This window comes from Maniola jurtina, chromosome 27 (genome assembly GCF_905333055.1).
Source record: "Maniola jurtina chromosome 27, ilManJurt1.1, whole genome shotgun sequence".
Classification (NCBI taxonomy): Eukaryota; Metazoa; Arthropoda; class Insecta; order Lepidoptera; family Nymphalidae; genus Maniola; species Maniola jurtina.
Window position 1 is genome coordinate 3,036,278 of NC_060055.1, and position 25,095 is coordinate 3,061,372.

A 25,095-nucleotide genomic window follows, 5' to 3' on the forward strand; every position below is an offset into this window, starting at 1 on the left:
TTTTTAATGTAATTTGATGTGTCTTTAATTTATTTATTTTTTACTTGTAAATATTTTAAGGAATTTTTATTGTAATTTGATGTGTCTTTTATTTTATTTTTTTACTTGTAAATACTATATAGTTTTAAGGAATTTGTTTTTAACTTTCGTCTTTATATGTATTTTATTACAACTTTCCTCTAGTTCATTTTTGTAAATAGATTTAAAAAAAAAAAATGTTCAATGTGATTTATTTCTTTTTGATTTTTATTTTGTTTCATAGAACTTTTATTCCATTGTATATAATGTATATTAAGTAAAATAAAATGTTATACTGTCACTGAAATGTCTCAGTCTTTTTTTAAACCTTTCAAGTAACACACGTTACAATGTTGTGTTTTATTCATCCATTTACTGCAATCGTAGCTGGTCCAAGTGGTTGTGGAAAATCAAATTTTGTTACAAATTTCATAAAATATGTGAAAGAAATTTGCAGTAGAGACTTTGCTGAAATTACTTGGTGTTATGATGAAATGCAACCACTATATAATTTATCAAATGTTAACTATCATCAAGGAATTCCTGATCTTACAATGTTTGATGGCAAAGATGCTCACCTTGTTATAATTGATGATCTTATGAGAGAATCTGATGGTCGTATTGTAGATATTTTCACTAAAGGTAGTCATCACAGAAACTTAAGTGTTTTTTATATTACTCAAAATTTATTTCATCAGGGAAAAGGACAAAGAGATATATCTTTGAATTCAAGTTACATTATTTATTTTAAAAATCCTCGTGATAAAACACAAATACGATACCTATCAAGACAAGTGTCACCAGAAAATTCAAAATTCATTGAGGATGCCTATAAGGATGCGACAAAAGAAGCACATGGATATTTGATGATTGATCTGAAACAAGATACAAATGACATGTGTCGAATTAAGTCAAAAATATTTCCCTCTGATGAATGTTGCGTCGTATATATCCCACCAAAAGATTATAAATATTTAAAGAATCATCAAATTCCTATCATTTACAAATAATGCATCGAAGCCTAAAGACACATAAAGAGCTGCTACAAGCGTTGCATACACTTAAACCTAAATATCAAAAAGCATTATTAAAATCCTGTGAAGAAGAAGAGATAAATTGCATTTGTGAGTGCATTCACAACGTATTACAAGGTAAAGTTCCACTAGAAGATAGACGAAAGAAAAAGTTAAAAAAATTTAAAAGTATACTTCGCACTTTGGTTCGCAAGGGAAAAAATAAACTAAGAAAAAAGATATTGATTCAAAAAGGAGGAGCATTTTTACCTTTAATTTTGGGTTCTATTTTGAGTGGATTAGTATCATCTATAGTTTAAAATGGAAAATGCTAAAAAAATGTTGCTTGTTGAGCCTAGTTTTATAGAAAAACTAAAGCAGCATACCAATACTGAAAATCCTATGTCCCGATTAGATGCAGAAATGCAAAAGATTTTAAATAGTAATATCGAAGATCGGAAAAAATGTATTTTATATCTACAAATTCTACAAAGATACCTACATTTTACCGAAGGAGAACGACAACCTATCGAGTTGCCAATCATTACTGACAATATAAATGAAACTAAGAGTTATAAAAATAACAACATGGAAAATAAAGACTTAGTATCGTTCGAGTCACCAACAGCTGAAGTGAAGGAAAATAAAAATTCGAATGAACATAGTCAACCACGTTACTCAACAACTCAAATACTAAGTCTTATACCAAAATCATATTTGAAAAAAGGTGAGCTGTTATTAAACTTGATTTCTTTGAGTAAAAATACAATTTATTGGGATGATGATGATGGTACAGTGATAATTAATAATGAAAAAGTCCCTGGAAGTAATATTGTTGATCTAATTAATGATTCGTTGAGACCACTAAAAAAAAGTGATCCAATAGGTTGGGAAAAGTTTGCCAAGGCATTACATGCAATCAAAGTACCATTGACTTACATCGGAAATTCTAAGAGGTCGGATTTTATTCATCAACTTCAGATGAAATCACTCGAAGGGAACTCTACATCTGATGAAAGAACTTTAAATACTCCACAAGGTAGTGGTGATAAATATATTAAAAAAATTAGGAAGAAAATTGATTGGGAAAAATGGACCCCTTATTAGAAATTAATAATATATATTATAATCCAAAACACCCAGCTGGGTTTAGTAGCATTGATAAATTATCAAAGACCATGAAAGGTAAAATGAGTAAAACGGATGTAAAGAAATGGTTACAATCACAAGAAACCTATACTCTTCATAAACCTGTTCACAGAAAGTTTTCTCGAAACAAATACATATTATCAAATCTCAATGAATTATGGCAGGCTGATCTTAGTGATATGAGAACTTATTCGAAATATAATGATGGTTTTAACTATATATTGTGTGTTATTGATGTCTTTAGTAAATATGCTTATGCTAGGTCGATGAAAAAGAAAAACTCTAAAACAATAATCGAATGTTTTGAAAGTATATTTAATGAATCTAATGCGACTCCTACACACATACAATCGGATAAAGGAACTGAGTTTGTTTCTAAAGATGTTAAAAAGTATTTTAAAAGCAAAAATATAAATTATTACACTACAAATAATCCTGATATAAAAGCAAGCATTGTAGAAAGGTTTCAAAGAACTCTGAAATCTAAAATGTGGCGCTATTTTACATACAAAAATACATATAAATACATAGATATTTTACAAGACTTGGTATATTCATATAACCATAGTTTTCATTCTAGTATTAAGATGTGTCCTTGTGATGTTAGTTCTAACAATATAATGACTGTTTGGAGAAATTTATATGATAGAAAAGCAACTAACAAACCATCATCACAAAATTCACTACCTACATTTCATGTTGGTGATAATGTTAGAATTTCAAAATATAAACACATTTTTCAAAAAGGTTATGAATCTAACTGGAGTGATGAAATATTTGTTATATCTTCAATAATAGATAGATCCCCACATGTAGTTTACACATTGAAAGATTTACAAAACGAACCTATAGTTGGAACTTTTTATGAAAAAGAATTACAAAAAGTATTTTATGACCCCTCCTCAAATTATAAAATAGATAAAATCATTAGTTCTCGATACTCCGGCAACAGAAAAGAAGTGTTAGTGAAGTGGAAAGGTTATCCTGATAAATTTAACAGTTGGGTTTTAGAGTCTAATTTAAATCAAATATGATAAAGGAAAACTTTTATTTGACTTTACTTAGTAATAGTTCAATGGAATACTTCCCGGAAAACAAAACAACTATGTTTTCAACGAAGTTACCAAAATCCCTTATATTAGAAGGTGAATGGTTTGTTGGAGTTGTAGAAATTCAATATCCTTGTACGGTATTTACTGTTCAAGAACATGAAAATGTTATTAACACATCTAAATGGGTTTTGATGCCTGATGATGACACACATTCATTAGTGCACTATAAAGGACGGATTCCGGCCATGAACTATGATAGCATTCAACATGTTATAGAAACTTTAAATAGATATACTTTTGAAGAAATAGTATTTCATTATGATGAAATAACCAAACACGTATCAGTATCAATTTTGGATAACTCAATTGACACACTTAAGTTGTCAACCAAATTATGTTTACAACTTGGATTTGAACCAAACAAAAATCTTGCAGTAAATAAAATTGGGAGCTATCCTTCTAATTTAAAATTAGGGTTGCCATCTCAATTGTTTGTTTATTGTGATATAATAGAACCGCAAATTGTGGGGGATGTAATGGCTCCTCTTCTCAGAATTGTACCTTTAGATACGGCAACATATGTATATGGAGCAAATAAAATGCATATTTTCTCACCACCTCACTATTTACCTGTTATGCGGCGGGAGTTTGATACTATTGAAATAGATATAAGGTCAAGCACAGCCAATAAAATCCCATTCCAGTTTGGAACTGTGTGTATTAAACTTCACTTTAGAAAATTATAATGGATCCTTATCAAAAGATAACTTGTCCTTACGAGCAATATTATTCACATCAGGCTGGGTCAGGTATTGGAGTAATTTATAAAGGTGTACCATATCAACGTGGTCATGGTATTGGGAGTTTTCTTGGAGGATTGTTTAGGTCTATTTTACCACTACTCTCTAGTGGTGCTCGAGCTGTAGGAAAAGAAGCATTAAATGCAGGTGTTGGTCTTCTATCGGATATGGTTAGCGCACGACCTTTGGAAGATTCTATCAAAACTCGTCTTAAGGAAGCTAGTTCAAACTTAAAAAGGAAAGTTCATGACAAGATAGACAGAATTAATATGTCTGGCTCAGGATATATAACTAAAAGAAAACGACAATCTTCATTCATTCAACCGCTGACAGCTAAAGTGAAAGCTATTAAAAAATCAAGGCTCAGTCAAAATAAAATAAAAGATATATTTTCTAATTAATTATGTCTTTTTTACATAATCATTCATGTGAGTGTATTAAATCAGAGTTAGATTTGTTTGCTTTGCCATCAACGCAAACAAGTATAGAAAATGGATTATGGATTCATTACAAACCCATTTCATCCCTTGCTGATGATGGACCGATAGAATTTCAAATACCTGGAACGAGCGAAGACTACATAGATTTGTCTCATACGTTGATCCATTTAAAAGCTAAGATAGTGAATCAAGACTTATCAAAACTTAGTTCATCTGCAGTTGTAGCTCCAATTAACAATTGGTTACATTCAGTCTTCAGTCAGCTGGATGTATACTTGAATCAAAAACTCATTTCACCTCCAAACAATACATACGCTTACCGTGCTTACATTGAGACATTATTAAACTATGCGCCAGCAGCAAAAGAATCTCACCTGACTTGCGGTCTTTGGTATGAAGATACTGCGGGGAATATGGATTCAGTAGATGAAAAAAATACAGGTTTTACTAAAAGACAGAGTCTTGCAGCCGAAAGTAAAGAAATAGAAATGATTGGACACTTACATGGTGATATATTCAACCAGGAAAAATTTTTGATTAATGGTGTTGAGATGTGTGTTAAATTAATTCGCTCAAGGGAAACTTTCAGTCTTATGGCTTCTTCAAATGATTTAAAACTTAAAGTGTGTATCACGGATGCAACCCTCATAGTTCGACGCGCGCGGATCAATCCGACTGTATTACTTGCACATCAAAAAGTTTTAGCATCTACTACTGCAAAATATCCAATAACTCGAGCGGAAGTTAAAGTTTTAACAATTCCTTCAGGGGTTCAGGGTAAAACACTCGATAATATTTTTCTTGGTCAAGTTCCTAAAAGATGTATTGTCGGATTTGTTAACAACGCAGCATTTAATGGAACTCTTACGAAAAATCCATTCAACTTTGAAAATTATCATATGAATACATTTAGTTTATATATTGATGGCCAACAAATACCTTCAAAAGCTTTGCAACCATCATTCGATGATAATACTTTCAGTTCAGCCTATCATACGTTATTCTCAGGCACGGGAATCCATTTTTTAAATGAAGGGAACGGAATATCTAGGGAACAATATGCAAAAGGCTATTGTCTCTTAGCATTCGATTTAACTCCTGATTTATCAGCTCACTCTAGTCATTGGAATCTTATAAAGCACGGTAGTGTGAGGCTAGAAGTTCGCTTTGATTCAGCTATTCCTGAAACGATAAACTGCATCGTATATGCAGAGTTTGACAATGTTATTGAAATTGATAAAAATCGTAATGTAAGCGTGGACTATAGCAGCTAAGAAACCTAATTTCTGTAAATAGATTAAGTTATAATTTGTACCTACATTATTATTAAGGTTTGTAATAAAACACTGATACAAGAAATATTTTTTGTTTTTATTTAAGTTATGGACCATTATTTTTAATAAGACTATGCTGTGATAGCCTAGTGGTTAAGACGTCCACCTTCTAATCGGAGGTCGGGGTTCAATTCCAGGCACGCACCTCTAACTTTTCGAAGTCTTGTGCGTTTCAAGTACTTAATTAAATAACACTGTTTTAATGGTGAAGGAAAACATCATGAGGGAACCTGCATGCTTGAGAGTTCTCCATAGTGTTCTTAAAGGTGTGCGAAGTCTGCCAATCCACACTCAGCCAGCGTGGTAGACTATGGCCAGAAAACCCTTCTCACGAGGAGACCCGTGCTCTGTAGTGAGCCGGCGATGGGTTGATCATGATGATGATGATGATTTATAATATATCTGAAATAACATGGTCTTACGTCCCATTCATGTATGATCCTCGGCAGCGATAAGATCAGTAGTATTGAAGTAATATGAATACAATAGGGATAAAGACATATTTAAGAAGAATCCACCCAAGTCTGCAAGACAATGTGTATGCCGCAAACCGGTTACCGATTTATGTTGAAACACCCGCCTATTTAATAAGCAATCTAGACCCCGATTATAAACCAGGATCGCATTGGATAGCCATATATATAGATACAAATGGTGTTGGACAATATTTTGATTCATTTGGACGAGCACCACCAAAATATCATAAGCAGTTCTTGGAAAGAAATACAAGAATATGGCAATTCAATACAAGGCGGATACAGAATGATTACACATCAGTTTGTGGAGAATATTGTATAATGTATTTGTATTTCATGTTTTCAGGTTACTATACAAGTTCAGATTTTTTAGATTTATTCAATGAAAATACAGTAGAGAATGATATATTTTTATGTGAGTTATTTAAATCAATATTTGAAGGCTAATAAAGAGTAGTTATGATTCATGCGTTTCCTTTAAAACCCATAGAATGAAGCAACGAGCCAGCGAACAATAGAGCGTCATTAGTAGGTGATTAAGCAATTAGATAACGAACTAGGGATTAGTTTTTCGAAAAGCTAACTTTGCAACCGTTAGAGATACGACGTCGGGAGTGAGCGCAATCGATTCAGCGTACCCCAAAACCTTTTTTTTTTTTTTTTTTTTTTTTTTTTTTTAGGTTTCGATCTTGACCGAGGCACGGAGGGGGCTGAGGCAGCGAGGCATGGGAGGGGGCCAGGGCCTGGGGCAGAACCGGCGAATCCCCTACTACTTACCTTCAAGTCAAGAGTGAATAGGCAACTTCTAGGCAAGCGCGCTCCATCTTAGGCTGCATCATCACTTGCTAGCAGGTCTGATTGCAGCCAAGCGCTAGTCTATATAATTTAAAAAAAAAAAAAATCACAATACTTGTATGAATTAGAGCTTCAATAGCTCAACCGGTAAAGGAGTGGACTGAAAACCGAAAGGTCGACGGTTCAAACCCCGCCCGTTGCACTATTGTCGTACCTACTCCTAGCACAAGCCTGACGCTTAGTTGGAGAGGAAAGGGGAATATTAGTCATTAAAAAAAAACATGGCTAATATTCTTTTACAAAAAAACAAAAAAAAATTAATGCCAGCTTTAAAAATAAAAATGGCGAACATGTAGGTAGGCCAGAGTCCATACTAAAATATTCAAACGCCTTTTACTGACAAAAACGAAGCCCTCTGAAAATTTGCTACGACCGCCACAACGCCCTATAACAACCAAACAAGGTTTTTTCTTCCTGTAAAGGTTACAAGTGTAAATTAAAAATTTATAACACCCCCGACAAGTGAAGGTTACATACAATAACTAGAAAAGAGCTCATAACTTTCAAACGGCTGAACCGATTTTCTTGGATTATAACTAAGAATTCTCGATCAAGCCACGTTTTAAACAAAAAAAAAACTAATTTAAAATCGGTTCAATAGTTTAGGAGCTACGATGCCACAGACAGATACACACGTCAAACTTATAACACCCCTCTTTTTGGGTCGGGGGTTTAAAATTGGGATACTACCGGTTGCCAATTCACAGTTGTCTTCAATGCTAAAATCCTATTTTTTTATTCAGATACAAGTTAGCCCTTGACTGCAATCTCACCTGGTGGTAAGTGATGTAGTCTAAGATGGAAGCAGAATAACCTGGAAGGAGTATGGCAGTTTTTATTGAACCCATAACCTTTGATTTATTTCTACACGGCACGCATCGTATCGGAACGCGGAAGCGAGTAAGGCTTGTCGACACGGCATTGTCGGTAGGGCGGTAACTAGCCACGGCCGAAGCCTCCCACCAGACTAGACCATAAATTATAAATTTCTAAACCCCTGTCGGGAATCGAACCCGGGACCTCCCACTAATAAGACCACAGCGCTTACCACTACGCTAGGGAGGTGGTCAAAAATCATGCTAGTATTAATTTATATTTGAAACTAGCTGATGCCCGCAGCTTCGCCCGCGTGGATTGGTCAGATCCCCTGCAGCATCAGGATTAAGGAGTTGGACTCCAAATTTTTTATGAAACAATGTCGCAAAGTTCCTCTATCGATTAAAAAAGAAATGACGCAAATCGGTTCAGAAATCTCGGAGATTTCAGTGTACATAGGTAGAAAATACAACTCCCTTTTTGAAAGTCGGTTAAAAAAGTAGCCTATGTTACTCCCTGGTCAATTCTCTACTTGTCTGTGAAAATCCCGTCAAAATCGGTTCAGCCGTTCCCAAGATTAGCCTTTTCAAACAGACAGACAAAAATTTTAAAAACGTGTGATTCATTTATAGTAGGTATCGTTCAAATAACCATATGACCATAATATGCGGTAGTTATTTCGAAATTACAGACAGACACTCCAATTTTATTTATTAGTATAGATAGATAGATTATGCCCTCGACTTCGTCCACGTCGACTACGCAAATTTCTAACCCCTGTTTTACCCCTTTAGGGATTGAATTTTCAAAAATCCTTTCTTAACCTATGTCTACGTTATAATAGCTATCTGCATGCCACAGCCCGATCCGTCCAGTAGTTTGAGCTGTGCGTTGATAGGTCGGTCATTCACCTTTTCCTTTAATATACTTAGATTCTGTACTTTTCAGGTCCTGCAATCGGCCAAGGAACAACTCAAGTGGTCACTATTGAAATGAAACTACGTATAATGTTTATAAATATATAATATGTCTTAAGTTGAATAAAGTATTTACATAACAACAAAATAACAATTGTATAATTACTACCCCCTTTATATTATTCCCGCTTCTATACAGGATATAATTAGCTTTTACAAGTGACAGTTGCTGAGTTTCTTAACAGGGCTCTCTCCGTCACTTACTCCATACAATCGTAGTTCCAATTTCATTTGAATATTAAGCAACCAAAGTCCATGAAATTTTGCAGACATTCTAGAAACTAATATCTGTGCCTGTGGTGTTTTAGATTTTTCTAAAAATATGTAGTTTTAAAATTACAGGGGCTCAAAGATTTGTATGTGAATTTTTAAGAAGATTTTAACAGAAATCTGGAAAACCACAGGCATCTGGAACGTTCCTACAAAATTCCATTGAGTATGATTGGTTAGTATTCCAATGAGAGACTAACTACGTTTGTATGGAGCGAGTGACGGAGAGACCCCTCTTAAAATATCTGCCTATATTGATAGCTAGGTGAAGTCAAGCCAACGTTGTAGTTCTTCACTATCGAAAGCAGATAAATCTTGGACCCCCGATTATGAATTGTGAACTCCGATTTTTTGTCACGCCAACATAGACCCCCGTCGACTCCCGTGGTCACCTGGACCTCTTTGGGAACTAATGCTTTAAGGTGCATGCCAACGTTGTAGTTCTTCACTATCGAAAGCAGATAAATCTTGGACCCCTGATTATGAATTGTGAACTCCGATTTTCCGACCTGGACCTCTTTGGGAACTTTAAGGTGCATGACACGGGTCTGCCCGCGAAATTCAAAGGAGATTGGCGAATTCCATAGTTTCAGACCCAAACTAACAGAACCGTGAGCCTCAAGCCCACGTTCACGAATCAAACTTCTCATGCTTGTTCTAATAAACCAGTCTAACAAAAAACTTCATCAAAGTCTATCAAATAAAGTTGGGAGAAAAAAGATATTCACTTGTATTGCCATGTAACGATTATTTATAATGTGTGCTTGTGAATAATTACATTTTTGATCCCCATCTTCTAAAAGTATCAGGCTTACATAGAAAAATAGTCTGAAAAATACTATTAATTTTAAATGATTTCTGAATCTGAACTGTTTTTAAAATGCTGGGTCAAAATTCGCCAACCTCATTTAATTTGGTTTTTCGCAATTTGTAAACTAATACGACAAAGTAGGCTTATGGCACTTGAATTGCGCCAATGGCAGTATCATCCTCACAGGTTTATATAAAAATCTTTACTTGAAAGGGTCCAGTTTAAGAAATTAATTATAGTATCGACTAATTTGTGAGTAACTCATATCAAACTCATTATTTTGACTAATTTCTTAAACTTTCAAGTAAGATTTTTATATAAACCTGTAAGGATGATATTGCCATTGGCGCGATTAAAATGCCATAAGCCTACTTTGTCGTATTAGTTTACAAATTGCGAAAAACCAAATTGAATTTGAATTTCGCGGGCAGACCCGTCGCATCCACCTTAAAACTGCGCTTGGCTGCAATCAGACCTGCTAGCAAGTGATGATGCAGCCTAAGATGGAGCGCGCTTGCCTAGAAGATACCTATTCACTTTAGACTATGCGTTCCTTGGTATGACTTTAGTAAGTACCTACAATTATTAAAAGCTACAATTAAAATTAAAAGCCTCAATAGCTCAACGGTTATAGGAGCGGACAGAAATCCGGAAGTTGGGCGGTTCAAACCCCACCCGTTGCACTATTGTCATACCCACACCTAGCACAAGCTTTACGCTTAGTTGGAGGGGAAAGGGGAATGTTAGTCATGATTCAAATGGCTAATATTCTTTAATAAAAACAAATGTTTATAATTTATCAAGGTAGCCCTGATCGTTGTGTCCGAATTGATCCGGAGTAGGAGTTAAATTCAGTTTGGATATGGCTTTGAATGCAGGATTGTTTTTGTCCTTCAGCAACTTGAAGAGAACGTTTTCTGATGTGCCCACGAAGCAGCCGATGTGTTGAAAACGCTGTAAAAAATTATTAACTTCATTATTTCATTCATCGTCAAACGGCCGTTGGGGTTACGTGTTCTGGAGTGGAGACCGCGTACCGGTAAGCGCAGTGTGGGACGACCTCCGGCCCGCTGGTCCGATGACCTGAAGAAGGTGGCGGGGAGCGGGTGGATGAGGAAGGCGGAGGACCGTGTTTGGTGGCGCGCTCTTGGAAAGGCCTATGTCCAGCAGTGGACGCATACAGGCTGATGGAATGGAACTTCATTCATCAAATATTTATGGTGAACGCTATCGGTATATTGTTAGTGCGAATTAGGTACCCACCACACAGGATTACCTAGAGTGGGTACCATCGGACAGGGAAATTTTTCTTTTTTTTCATTTATCATCATCATCTTCATTTTTAATCCATCGTCGCCGGATATGTTAAAAAAAAATCTTGCTGGAACAACGGATTTTTACAGGATAAAAAGTAGCCTATGTCGTTATCCAGGTCTTCAAGTATGTCGATGTAAAGAAAACCGGCCAAGTGCGAGTCAGACTCGCGCACTGAGGGTTCCGTATTCGGGTATTACACGATAATCAAAATTGATACCCCACTTGGTATAGTTATTGTGCTATAAGACCTACCTACCTGCCAAATTTCATGATTCTAGATCAACGGGAAGTACCCTATAGGTTTTCTTGACAGACACGACGGACGGACAGACAGACAACAAAGTGATCCTATAAGGATTCCGTTTTTCCTTTTGAGGTAAGCAACCCTAAAATCAGGTCAATCTTTGCTCTCTGGCGGCGTAATTGAAGGACAAACCAACAAAGAAACCCACTTTCGTATTTATAATATTAAGTACCAGCTGATGCCCGCGACATCGTCCGCTTGGACTTAGGTTTTTCGAAATCCTATGGGAACTCTTTGATTTTCCGGCATAAAATGTAGCCTATGCGCTAATCCAAGATATTATCTATCTTTATTCCTTTCAGCCAAATCCGTCAAGTCGTTTTTGCGTCAAGGAGTAACAAACATACACACAAACTTTCGCCTTTATTAATATTGTGTGTGTGTGTGTGTGTGTGTGTGTGTGTGTATGTGTGTGTGTGTGTGTGTGTGTGTGTGTGTGTGTGTGTGTGTGTGTGTGTGTATGTTTGTTACTCCTTCACGCAAAAACTAGGTACTGGACGGATTGGGCTGAAATTTAGAATGGAGATAGATTATACCCTGGATTAGCACATAGGCTACTTTTTATCCCGGAAAATCAAAGAGTTCCCACGAGAATTTTAAAAAAAGCCCACATCCACGTGAACGAAGTCGCGGGCATCAGCTAGTTATATATAGTGTGATGATAAAAGTTAGAATAAAAACACATACACAAGTCAAAGCTTAGACATAACGTCATAGCTTAAAACATCGCTAGTGGGTTCTCTAAATAGCTTGGAAATATGCTTGAATGCTGGATGCTGCTTGTTCCTTAGCAGCTTGAAAAGCACATTTTCCGATGTGCCTATGAAACAGCCCAGCGATTGCATGCGCTAAAAACATTTACTTATTAAACCTTAACTTTTAGTCTGATTACTATAGTAATCTAAATTTAGTTCTAAGTATTAGACTAAGTAATCTAAGTTAAATTTAGTTTGAGAGCATTTATGTTGTCGACATTCCATCTGCACGCACGAAACGTTTTGCGTCTTCATTCCTCATATGCATGGCTAAGGTTTGGAATACTCTTCCGCGATTGGTGTGACACCCACTTTTTTTGGATGTAACATCCGTCAGGTTGATTTTTTTCATGTAAAATGTAGCCTATGTCACCCGGACCATAATAACGAATCGATTGATACCTCATTCATCAAAATCGGTTCAGTAGTTTAGGCGCTATGGCGGGACACACATAATTACAAAATTACATATAACTCGTGCGCATTAACATGGCACCTGGCTCGAAAACAGCCCTCCTCCCACTTCCCAGCGCGTTGTCCCGCTCTCGCCGAGCCGCCGCGCCGTGCGAGACCAGTAGCGGCACGGCGAGAGCGGGGCATCGCGCGGGGAAGTGGGAGGAGGGGTTGTTTTCGAGCCAGGTGCCATGTTAATGCGCACGGGTAATACATACATTTTTTTTTCTCTCTTGTCTGGCTTTACAAAGATTAGCCAATGTCAAGTTTGTAGTTATTTGTAACAAGTTAGTTAAACTATACAATCATGGACCCCGTCTGTGCCGACGCTCGCCGACATACGCACGGCACCCCCTTAGAGCGCTTTCCAGTCAGTTTTAACAAAAAAAACACTCCAAAAAGGCAAAACACGCCCGCCAGCTAACACCAACACAGACGAAGTCGTCATAATCCTTCCTTTTGGCCTTGCCATAGTCGAGTGAAAAAGAGAAAGATGCAGATGCTCTCAATTTAGCCTTTGTAACCCTCGTAGCTTTAGTTTTAAGTTACGTAATTAATTATCACCACTATATCATACAAAAACAATTTTGACCATCAAAAGGAGTACAATTGTACCCACTTTGAATAAATGATTTTGACTTTGACTTTGGCTTTAGTGTAGAGAAAAACATGAGAACCAACGCCAACACCAACCTGCAAAGCTAATCCCCTGTCCATCAGGGACCTTGAGGAGACTCCGTCGGCCAAAACGTGTACCGTGATGTCGTCATTCAGCAAGTCTATCACAGTTTGCTCTATACATACGTGTGCCTGTAATGGAAAATAAATCTATACATTACCCAACTAATTCAGTTTTTGAGATAGCCCCCACCACAAAAATGGTTTAAAGGGGACAACCCCCCCCCCCCCATTTCCTTATTTTTAAGATTTAAAAAAAAGTTAAAATATATCAGTACCTACTCTACCCAATAAGTTCTAAACAATGTTACCCTATATGCTAGCGAAAAAAACATTTTTTTTCGCTTGATGAAAACCAATTTTTGATTCACCGAAATTGACAGATACGACACACAGACAGACTGACAGACAATCAACTAAGTGCTCCTAGAAGGGTTCCTTTATTCTTTTTGAGGTGTGGAACCATAAAAATACTATTTTTTTTTTTACCTCAATACCAAACAGCACAACTGAGCCCAAATTTGGCACATCCGTCTTCAATCTCTCCTGTAGTTCCGGAGTATACATGGAAAATTTTGTCTTTTCATATACAAGCTTTGCGCTGTCTAGTTTAATGTCTTTTGTAGTGTGTCCTAATCCTTTAGGATACTGTTCCGATACATATACTGGTATGTTGAAGTGTTTTGCTGCTTCTAACTGGAATTTAAAAAGTTCTTTCACTAAACTAAGCTAAGAAAGTCCTCGAAGAAAGCTACATTTCTGTTTACAAGTGTAAATAAAAAATTTATAACACCCCCGACAAGTGAAGGTTACAGTAACTAGAAAAGAGCTGATAACTTTCAAACGGCTGAACTGATTTTCTTGGATTATAGCTAGGAACACTCTCGATCAAGCCACCTTTCAAACAAAAAAAACTAAATTAAAATCAGTTCATTAGTTTAGGTGCTATGATGCCACAGACAGATACACATGTCAAACTTATAACACCCCTCTTTTTGGGTTGAGGGTTAAAAAATTTATAATAGGTATGAAGATTACTAGTCAAATCTGTAGCTCAATTCTGAAAAACCTGCATCAATCATTATTATTACAATTTTCTTCTATATAAAAGATCAATGCCATTCTTGATTCTTATCTATCTACCCTTATCAAGACGTCATCGTCATATAAACGGGGTTTAATTATTACGTAACGAATAATCCATACTTCTATACTAATATTATAAATGCGAAAGTGTGTCTTGTCTGCTACGTTTTCACAGCCCAACCGCTTAACCGATTTTAACGAAATTTGGTAGACTTGGGATACATTCCGGGGAAGGACATATGCTAATTTTTATCCCGGAAAATCAAAGAGTTCCTACGGGAAAAAACCAATATCCAAGCAGGCGAATCCGCGGGCATCCTCTAGTAAATAATAAAAATAAATACCATTTTATTTGCAACTTTGACCACCTCGGCGAAATGTTTCACGTGAGGTCGGAATGTCTCTTGCACATCACATAGTAGGAACGCGGTTCTTTGAGCTTCTAGGGCACCCAATTTAAGAATATTTCGTGCCATTTCTATAATAATTACTTTGTTTCTTTGCTTGAGATAACCGGGCAATTTACTCCAAAAACAGATTTCAATAACACATAGTTTAGGTCAGTGACATTACTGTCACAGATTACTGTGATCAAATTTTTTTTTTTTTTCTCTCGTCATGCTTTACAAAGATTAGGCAATGTCAAGTTTGTAGTTATTTGTAACAAGTTAGATAAACTATACAAGTATGGACCCCGTCTGTACCGGCGCTCGCCGACATACGCACGGCACCCCCAGCGCTTTTCAGTCAGTTTTAAGAACTTTGTGAGCTACATCATAATTCGTACCTACCATAGAAAATATTTTTTTATGCTTGCAATCCATTAGACAGTGACACACTCCAATTTAGAGACCTCTCGCTCGGCACGCTTTTCCGCTTAGCATAATTGTATTAGAAATTGGACTTTATGCTAATGCAACAGAATTTATTTTTGCAGGGAATTAAAGCTGAAGTGCACAATCATGTTTAGGTAGCACGTCTCTGCCTACATTTTACTCTTTACGTGATGACTCTGATGACCACAGACTAGTGACGATGTGGTGGTGACGGCCACAGCCCAGTAATTGGTCATATTGGTGATGTTGAGAGAAATTAACGTAGTGATTACTCTTTGGAAATGTCAAAATGAAAAATTAAGCGGACTTGCGTTTTTGGCGGGAAACGCGAAGTGCGCTTTTTAATTGAAAATTGTTAAAAAAATATAGTTTTTGAGTGTAAATAGTACATTTTGTAAATAGTTTTCGTTAAACTGTGGTATAAGATAGTGACGGCGGTGATTTAGAGCCAGCAGCGGGCAAAAAGAGGAAGAAAATGCAAAAGGAGAAACCCTCTGAAAGTGATGGTGCAAAATACAAACCATTTATAAAACCAGGGTATCGCCGGGCGTACGGCGATACTAGTACCAATTCTGAATTCCCTGTATACGTAGAAAGCACAGAAGATATCAAACTAGGAAACAAAAATCCCCTGGTGGTATCCAAATATTTTAAACAAGTAAAAGGTATAAGTGAAAGTAGGCGCATAAACGCTACTAAAATTATGCTTGTCTTCAAACAAGCAACAGCGGCTAATGACTTTTTGAAGCACGAGTGCCTTTCAGTTCATAAACTTCGAGCGTTCATCCCGGCGTCCTCTGTGGAAAGGGTGGGGGTGGTTAGGTTTATTCCAAAAGAATCTAGCAATCAGGAACTATTCAATAAACTCTCCTCGGAAAGTGAAGTAATAGGTGTAAAAAGATTTTTGAAAAAAGTCGGAGAGGAGCTAATTCCTCTGTCCACTATCAGTGTAATTTTCAGCGGTACTAGTCTACCGCAGTATATTTATTTGGACAACTGGAGATACAAAGTTTTCACTTATGTTCCTCCTTTGATGCAATGTTTTAAATGTATGAAATTTAACCATTATGGGAAAATTTGTAAAAATCAGCAAATATGCTCACGGTGCGCTGAAGAACACCATTACAAGGACTGCACGACGGATACACTGAAGTGCAGCAATTGTGGGGGATCTTGCAATATCAAAAAAGTGTCCTGTAAAGGCAGCGAGAATGGAGAGGAACAAAAAAGAAACCTACTCAAAAGTAGTTCAAATAAGTAGTGCGAGTTTCTGGAGGGAAACTCGCACTACTTATTTGAACTACGACGATATGTCTGACATAATATCAAAAAAACCAAACTACATACTCACAGACTAAGCAAACTACACAGACAAAGACAGAAATTTCACAGTCTATAATAGACTTAATTATATATGCAATACTATAAATAAAGTTTAAAAACGTTAGACTAATTAGTTATAAGCAATTTTGTATTTTTAGTATTTGTAAATTTTTGAAAGGGCTTAAAGGACTGGTATCCAGGGCCGTAAAATAAATTTAAAAAAAAAAAAAATTAAGCATGCACGCATTGAATTGTTAGTTTGGAATTTGGATTTAAAAATAGCAGCAGCAGGTAGAACAATATAATATTTACCATTTTACATATAAATAAAAATTACAGTCTGTAAATATTAAACTCAGTCCCAGGTGCCAAACTCAGTCCTGAGTCCTCTCCACAGGATACTTTTTACATACGGGTCCTCTCCTACCGGAGCGGTGTTCCGGAGCACAAGTCGCAACAAAACGAAAAAAAACACAGAAAATAAAAACTTATGATGCAGTGTTATGTGCCTTTTTGCGAGAACAAATCAAGTCTCGCGTCTAAATCTGTGGGAATTACATTTCACAAGTAAGAATTCATTTTACTACACTAGTGCGCTAACCGGTAGGCGGTACCTATGCGGTCTGCAGTTTGCATTCCAGAACACTTCTGCTCGAGTGGCCATCGGTTCTGCGACAGACATGACCTGCCCCGTGCCCACTGCCCACAGCTTAGAAGATTAGCCTGTTCAAACAGACAGACAAAAATTTTAAAAACGTGATTCAGTTAAAGTACAGTTGAGGTTGTTATTTGGAAATTACAGACAAAGGCTTCAATTTTATTTATTAGTATATAGATATTATACAAATCTGATATATTAGTGTCAAGTATAAAAACATATCTTACCATCCGCATCCAATATGCATTCACTGTTGTACCTATACCTCTTTATAGGGCTAACATTATCTTTGACTTCAAACTAAGCTAACCACATTCCTGATGTCACTACCTTGCTGGGATGCACTACACTCTGTTCATCTAGACACGGCCTCTACTCAACTCCAACCCATATTTAAGTAGCAATATTGTTACAGATTTCCCAGCTCACGCAAAGTCCGGGCGTTGTGGCTCCAAGCGCTCGGTAAACAGGAGTCCCACTTGCCACGTGGGGCTGCAGTTTGCTCAAAGCATTTCCTAGCTGAGGACTTCAGTGTAACAAGAAGTGGGTTAATGAAAATGCGACCCGAAGCTGTTCCTTTTGTTATTAATGATTTGGAATCATCTGATTCAAACCAGAAGTCAATGGATGTAGAGGAACAAGATGTACAAATGGTCACTGGCAATGTTGTGATAAAAGATGAACTACCAGAGACTATGCTTTGCAAGAACAATGAAACTTCACTGTTTAAAGAGACCTTAGACCAAGACTTCACGGAGACCTGCTATAATGTCTACGACTCACAATTTGAAGTGTTCAAGCATGAGTTATGTGATGGTTCAGAAATGGAACATTTGAGATACAATCATGATGAAGCTACTATAAACAATTTCTTTTTCAATGATAGTAAAGTAAGTTAATATTCTTGGTGTACATCTATATCATCCCTTCTATCCGTCCTATACAAGTAAAAATTAAAAATTTATAACACCCCCGACTAGTGAAATTTCAGTAACTAGAAAAGAGCTGATACCTTTCAAACGGCTGAACCGATTTTCTTGGATTATAGCTAAGAACACTCTCAATCAAGCCACCTTTCAAAGAAAAAAAACTAAATTAAAATCAGTTTATTAGTTTAGGACCTACAATGCCACAGACAGATACACAGATACACACGTCAAACTTATAACACCCCTCTTTTTGGATCAGGGGTTAAAAACTTTTTAGTTTGTCCTTCAGTTACACCACAATGGAAGAACAGATTGATGTGATTTATTGATTAAAAACCTGAAGAGATGTCAGAAAATAAAGAATTCACACTGTATTTTAGAAAGTGCTGGGTTGAAAAACAGGAATTTGCATGTAGGTTTTTATACCATAGATCCTGGGAATTTGAAAAGATTTTCAGAAATCCCACCTGAGCTTAGCTGGGCGGGTCTTCTCTATGGTAGCTGTGGAAAGTTGATTGGTTTGTTTTGGATGCCAGAGTCAAATCAGATAACCCTGATAGTTACTGTGACATGAAGAGACTGAACTATGAGAGTGAGGGAATATAGAGTGCGTCTATATAGACTTTGTATCTCAATTGAAGCCTACCTTAAGGCTGTATTCCCTCACTCTAGTTAAGTTTCGTCATGGGACAGTTTTATCATGGTTATCTAATACAGACAGCAAAGAGGCATAACAGGATGCAGGACGGGATACACAAATATGCTAACTCCGGGCTATTACTGAGATTTCCGATCAGCTTTCTTGGAAACGAAGTTTGGTGATCATCATCCGAAAAGCTTCTCTATTTAAAGCCACCTCTTTCAACTTCAAGTAACTAAGCTCTGTCCACCCCCTTATAGAATAGAATAGAATAGAATAAATTTTTATTCAAATAGACTTTTACAAGTGCTTTTGAATCGTCAAATAATTTACCACTGGTTCGGAATGCCGTTCCTACCGAGAAGAACCAGCAAGAAACTCGGCGGTTGCTCTTTTCTATAGTTCAATTTACAATAATATTCCATACTATGCAACCTAATATTATTAAACTAATATTCCATACTATACCTACAAGCAATTGCAGCCCCGCGCATTGCTGGAGCGAGTTAAATCCATGCTTTTTTTAACATTTACATAATCTTCGATTTTTAACTTTTGTAAAGGCAAGTCTAATATAGACTGGAATCTATACTCTATATACTAATAAATAAAATTGGAGTGTCTGTCTGTAATTTCGAAATAAATACCACATATTAAGGTCATATGGTTATTTGAACGATACCATAACTGAATCACACATTTTTAAAATTTTTGTCTGTCTGACTGTCTGTCTGTCTATCTGTCTGTTTGAAAAGGCTAATCTTCGGAACGGCTGAACTGATTTTGACGGGATTTTCACATACAAGTAGAGGATTGACCAGGGTTTAACATAGGCTACTTTTTTAACCGACTTTCAAGAAGGGAGTTGTGTTTTTCTACCTATGTACACCGAAATCTCCGAAATTTCTGAACCGATTTGCGTCATTTCTTTTTTAATCGATAGAGGAACTTTGTGTGTCTTTGTTTTATTTATTTTATGTAGAGGAACTTTGTGACATTGTTTTATACAAAATTTGGATTCCAACTCCTCAATCCTGATGCTGCGGGGGATCTGACCAATCCACGCGGGCGAAGCTGCGGGCATCAGCTAGTTTTATTATTACACTCATTCCCACAAATGACTTTCCCACTTTTCTGAGGCGGAGCGTATATCATCCAACCATTTGCGTCTTTGGCGACCTTGAGCTCTTTTGCCTGCAATTCTCCCTTCCAACACTAATCTTGGGAATGAGAATTGACCTTCTCTGTAAATGCCCAAAGAAAGCGTCCTTTCTTCAAATGATGGTGGACATGAGTTCTCTCTTTGTGGACCAATTCCAGTACCTTGGTATTCGGTGTAAAGCTGTTCCAGATTTCCGATGGACTGATGGAAAACTCCAATAACTATCCGTTCAGGACCCAGGAGCTAGTTTTCCAACTTTTTGTAACTTTTCAAGAAAGTAGAGGCTTGCCTGTAATTTTATGGTAGTAGACTGTGGTGGCTAACAACTAATATTATGAATGAATGAATGAAGGAATGAAAATTTATTGATCAAATTTTATATGATATATATTAATATTATGATATATATAATATAGTTATGTATATTTTGTTTTCAGCAGGAGCCTTCTCGAGCTGGAGTGAGTTCATCTGCAAACAATTCTCAAACACTTGGTAAGTGTGAAGAATGTCTTCTTCTTGTTCTTCGTTGCAACGCTCTTGGCAGAGTGGTAGTGGGCATCACGAAGTGACGTTTTTGAGTGCAGATGTTATACGCTTCACGAGTATTAGCCACTTCTCCCTGCTAGGTCGATAGTCTGAAGCACTCGTGCACGGCACCGCCCACAGGGGACTTAATTTGGTCGGTCCATCGCATTGGCGACCTTCCTCGCCCTCTGGTACCCTCCACCTTGCCTTGCCCTACAAGACGCTCGATGGAGTCACTTTCTTCCCCAGGATGTACTCGTAAGCTAACTCTGAGCCAAATTTCATAAAAATGGTATGGATGGATGTATGGATTTAACTTTGTGTTACTTTGCTTTGGTGGTTCAGTTACTTATTTAATTTTTCAGACACACCTTTGAAGAATAAACACACAGAAACTGAAGACATGTGTATGGATGAAGACTCTTCAGAGGAAGGGAAGTGCTTCAGTGCAAAAACACAACAATCTTTAAATAAAGCTAAAGTCACTGATCCGAATGATACTGCTCTGAGCTGTAGGTTGAAGAAGGCCAGGATAACCCCCACTGGCAAGCAACTCCTCTCTTGTGAACATTGCCTGTTTAAAACTACTTATAAGTATTCCTTAGTGAAACACATGAGGACTCACACTGGCAAAAAACTTTATTCATGCAACCATTGCAACTATAAATGTTTAATTTCAAGTCATCTTAAAGTCCACATGAGGACTCATACTGGAGAAAAACCTTATCATTGTAAGTACTGCAACTATAAAAGTGCATATACAAGTCATTTCAAAGAGCACACAAGAACTCACACTGGAGAAAACCCTTACTCATGCAACCATTGCAACTATAAATGTGTAAAACAAAGTCATCTTAAAGTCCACATGAGGACTCATACTGGAGAAAGACCTTATCATTGTGAGCACTGCAACTATAAATGTGCAGATGCAAGTAATCTTAAAGTCCACATGAGGACTCACACTGGAGAAAAACCTTATCATTGTGAGCACTGCAACTATAAATGTGCGGATGCAAGTAATCTTAAAGTCCACATGAGGACTCATACTGGAGAAAAACCTTATCATTGTGAGCACTGCAACTATAAATGTGCAAATGCCAGTCATCTTAAAGTCCACATGAGGACTCACACTGGAGAAAAACCTTATCATTGTGAGCACTGCAACTATAAATGTTCGATTTCAAGTCAGCTTAAAGTCCACATGAGGACTCATACTGGAGAAAAACCTTATCATTGTGAGCACTGCAACTATAAATGTGCAAATGCCAGTCATTTTAAAGTCCACATGAGGACTCACACTGGGAAAAAACCTTATTCATGCAACCATTGCAATTATAAATGTGTAAGGTGCAGCGGGGCAATCTCGACTGGTAAAACCTAAACCACAACTTTGAAGGTATAAAAATATTAGATGATATAGTTTTATTAAAAATGTAATGTATTGACGCTCCAGAGTCATTATCTGTGTATTATTTTTACAAACTCATTTTGAAAAATATTCAATAGATAGGCTTAAAAATGTGTTTTTGTCAAAATAGGCAAAAATAGTTGTAATTCCCCCTCCGTGGGGCAATTTCAACTATTAATTATAATTTCTCTTCTAGAGCTCTTAGCTTGATGTTAGTCAGTTGCAGAGTTCTTTATAGGGATGGTAATCTAAATTGAATCTTGTCATTTATGCAGCTAGACTCATTTCTGAATAAAAACACGTTAAAGGTTTAGGCGGGGTAATTTCGACTGCTCGCCATAGTTAATAGTGATGGGAACGTAATAAAAAATAAGTCGATAGATACACCAATAAATAATTTTGGTCTGCTATCTACTAAAGGTACTATATCTACTCACTAATCATAAATCAAAACTTAATTTTAAGAAAGGAATATGTATTTAAAATAGAACCAGAGCACCCCTCGTCCTAAATCTACAATCGGTCATATAAACGTTACGCAATGGTTGATCTAGGAATGCCATATATTTCTTCAGCTTGGTAACTCATCATTACTTTATTTTTGACATCTTGCACTGCGTGCTGCAAATCTGCCATTGTGTATGACTTGTCCGTTTTTTTTTTTTCTATAGTGGCGAACCATCTGCAATAAATTAATAAAGTAGTAAGAAATTGAAAAATCTCTCGAAATTCATCGATTTGAATCGTGTTGCAATCATGCGAATAGAAAGATTACAATAATATAGCTACAAGTTAAATATTTGTAACGTATTTACATCGACAAAACATATCGAAGCATGCACATCACTAGTGTTTGTTCATTTCCATATAAAATCTGGTGGGGCAATTTCAACTGCAAAATAGTTGACATTAGCCGCCATTACAATCCAGGTGGGGTTATTCAAACTCACACCAAAATGCTGTTAAAACGCAAGTTACAACAGAAAAAAATAGCTAAAAACATGAAATAGGCTTTAATTAAATGTCTTACCTTTGAAAATCTTCGAAAAACAAATTAATTACCACTTTTTTTCGCAAAAATATGAGACACTAATTAGCACGTGCAAACAAGAAAAAGAGAAGAAAACAAAATGGCCGTGTCGATCAAACAGTATTGGGTCTAGCAGTGTCATCTATGTAGAAATTATTAAATTGCTTTTGAGCTATCCGGTCATAGATGGCACTTATTCAAATAAAGTAAAATGTAGAAGTTATTAAGATTAGTTGAAATTTCCCGCTGTCGAGATTGCCCCGCTGCACCTTACAACAAAGTAATCTTAAAGTCCACATGAGGACTCACATTAGAGAAAAACCTTATTCATGCAACAATTGCAACTATAAATGTTTAAAACAAAATTCTCTTAAAATCCACATGAGGACTCACACTGGAGAAAAACCTTATTCATGCAACCATTGCAACTATAAATGTTCAATCTCAAATAACCTTAAAGTCCACATGAGGACTCATACTGGAGAAAAACCTTATTCATGCAACAATTGCAACTATAAATGTTTAAATCAAAATTCTCTTAAAATCCACATGAGGGCTCACACTGGAGAAAAACCTTATTCATGCAACCATTGCAACTATAAATGTTCAATTTCACATAACCTTAAAGTCCACATGAGGACTCATACTGGAGAAAAACCTTATCATTGTGAGCACTGCAACTATAAATGTGCAGTTGCAAGTAATCTTAAAGTCCACATGAGGACTCACACAGGAGAAAAACCTTATCATTGTGAGCACTGCAACTATAAATGTGCAGATGCAAGTTATCTTAAAGTCCACATGAGGACTCACACTGGCAAAAGACTATCATAAGTACTGCAACTATAAAAATGCATATACAAGTCATTTCACAAGAACTCACACTGGAGAAAAATCTTATTTATGCAACCATTGCAACTATAAATGTGTAAAACAAAATAATCTTAAAGTCTACATAAGGACTCATATTGGAAAGAAACTCTTCTCTTGCGAGCATTGCTTGTATAAAAGTGTACATAAGCATTCTTTAGTAACACTCATGAGGACTCACACTGGAGAAAACTCTTAAGGTGCATGAGACGGGGCTGTCCGCGAAATTCAAATTTAATTTGGTTTTTCGCAATTTGTAAACTAATACGACAAAGTAGGCTTATGGTATTCTAATTCCGCAAATGGCAGTATCATCTTCACAGGATTACATAAAAATCTTTACTTGAAAGTGTTCAGTTTAAGAAATTAGTCAAAATAAGTAATTTGACATGAGGTACTCACAAATTAGTCGATACTAGAGCTAATTTCTTAAGCTGGACCCTTTCAAGTAAAGAATTTTATATAAACCTGTGAGGATGATACTGCCATTGGCGCAATTAAAATGCCATAAGCCTACGTTGTCGTATTAGTTTACAAATTGCGAAAAAACAGATTAAATTTGAATTTCGCGGGCAGACCCGTCTCATGCACCTAACAAGTGTAAATTAAAAATTTACAACACCCCCGACAAGTGAAGGTTACAGTAACTAGAAAAGAACTGATAACTTTGAAACGGCTGAATCGATTTTCTTGGATTATAGCTAAGAACACCCTCGATCAAGCCACCTTTCAAACAAAAAAAAACTAATTTAAAATCGGTTCATTAGTTTAGGAGCTACAATGCCACAGACAGATACACAGATACACACGTCAAACTTATAACACCCATCTTTTTGGGTGGGGGGTTAAACAAACACACACACGCACGCATGCACGCACGCACGCACGCACGCACGCACACACACACACACACACACACACACGTGATGTGTAATGTATTATTATTATATATTTTAATGTATTATAAATGAAATCTCGTTTTATTTAGCCAATAACCGTATTCCCACAGCGATTTGAGAATTCCTGCTATAGAAGAAATTGTAGAAGGTATCTAAAAACCGGCCAAGTGCGAGTGACACTCGCGCACTGAGGGTTCCGACTCGCACTTGA

At 36.5% G+C, this 25,095-nt stretch overlaps 3 protein-coding genes across 9 annotated transcripts in view; 2 read left to right on the plus strand and 1 right to left on the minus strand.

Annotated features, from left to right (window-relative positions):
- The window catches only part of LOC123878959 (coatomer subunit zeta-1), a 29,498-nt gene extending 20,367 nt beyond the window's left edge, over positions 1-9,131 (plus strand). Inside the window, exons 6-7 of one of the 2 annotated variants that reach the window (XM_045926357.1) lie at positions 8,902-8,964; positions 9,109-9,131. In XM_045926357.1, the coding sequence (XP_045782313.1) occupies positions 8,902-8,949 (48 nt within the window). In that variant the 3' untranslated portion in view covers positions 8,950-8,964; positions 9,109-9,131. Of the gene's footprint in view, positions 1-8,901; positions 9,015-9,108 lie in introns of those variants that run through there. The other variant, XM_045926358.1, reaches the window with a different exon arrangement.
- A 1,350-nt stretch (positions 9,132-10,481) lies between these two features.
- On the minus strand, positions 10,482-22,478 carry LOC123878957 (isochorismatase domain-containing protein 1-like). 5 transcript variants are annotated; one of them, XM_045926353.1, is made up of 5 exons: positions 14,949-15,173; positions 14,008-14,214; positions 13,534-13,650; positions 10,783-10,965; positions 10,482-10,587 (listed from the first exon to the last, which is right to left on the minus strand). In XM_045926353.1, exons 1-4 carry the CDS (start codon positions 15,078-15,080, stop codon positions 10,801-10,803), a joined length of 621 nt encoding a protein of 206 aa, XP_045782309.1. In that variant the 5' UTR covers positions 15,081-15,173; the 3' UTR covers positions 10,482-10,587; positions 10,783-10,800. The 5 variants fall into 5 exon arrangements, with proteins under 5 accessions (XP_045782309.1, XP_045782310.1, XP_045782312.1 ...); XM_045926354.1 differs by lacking the exon at positions 10,482-10,587 and adding an exon at positions 22,473-22,478 and having other exon boundaries at positions 10,765-10,965; positions 14,949-15,129; XM_045926356.1 differs by lacking the exon at positions 10,482-10,587 and adding an exon at positions 12,358-12,480 and having other exon boundaries at positions 10,765-10,965.
- Positions 17,020-24,158, plus strand: LOC123878956 (zinc finger protein 2 homolog). Of its 2 annotated transcripts, none has more exons than XM_045926350.1 (5): positions 17,020-17,330; positions 17,837-18,311; positions 20,590-20,644; positions 21,043-21,962; positions 23,497-24,158. In XM_045926350.1, the coding sequence occupies exons 1-5, from the start codon at positions 17,254-17,256 to the stop codon at positions 23,947-23,949; spliced, it is 1,980 nt and encodes a 659-aa protein (XP_045782306.1). In that variant the 5' UTR covers positions 17,020-17,253; the 3' UTR covers positions 23,950-24,158. The 2 variants fall into 2 exon arrangements, with proteins under 2 accessions (XP_045782306.1, XP_045782307.1); XM_045926351.1 differs by having other exon boundaries at positions 20,593-20,644.
- The last annotated feature ends 937 nt before the right edge of the window (positions 24,159-25,095 follow it).

Bases quoted from the DNA above. Each gene is read 5' to 3' on its own strand.
- LOC123878957 (XM_045926356.1), bottom strand. From the start codon at position 15,080: ATGGCACGAAATATTCTTAAATTGGGTGCCCTAGAAGCTCAAAGAACC. The intron at 13,651-14,007 runs GTAAAAAAAAAA...TTTCCATTACAG, and splicing joins TTGTGCTGTTTGGTATTGAG to GCACACGTATGTATAGAGCA. The intron at 10,966-12,357 runs GTTTTAAGCTAT...AATTTTTTACAG, and splicing joins TTAGAGAACCCACTAGCGAT to CGTTTTCAACACATCGGCTG.
- LOC123878956 (XM_045926350.1), top strand. From the start codon at position 17,254: ATGATGCAGTGTTATGTGCCTTTTTGCGAGAACAAATCAAGTCTCGCG. The intron at 17,331-17,836 runs GTAAGAATTCAT...ATATTGTTACAG, and splicing joins GTGGGAATTACATTTCACAA to ATTTCCCAGCTCACGCAAAG. The intron at 21,963-23,496 runs ATGAGGACTCAC...CTTAAAATCCAC, and splicing joins CCAGTCATTTTAAAGTCCAC to ATGAGGACTCACACTGGAGA.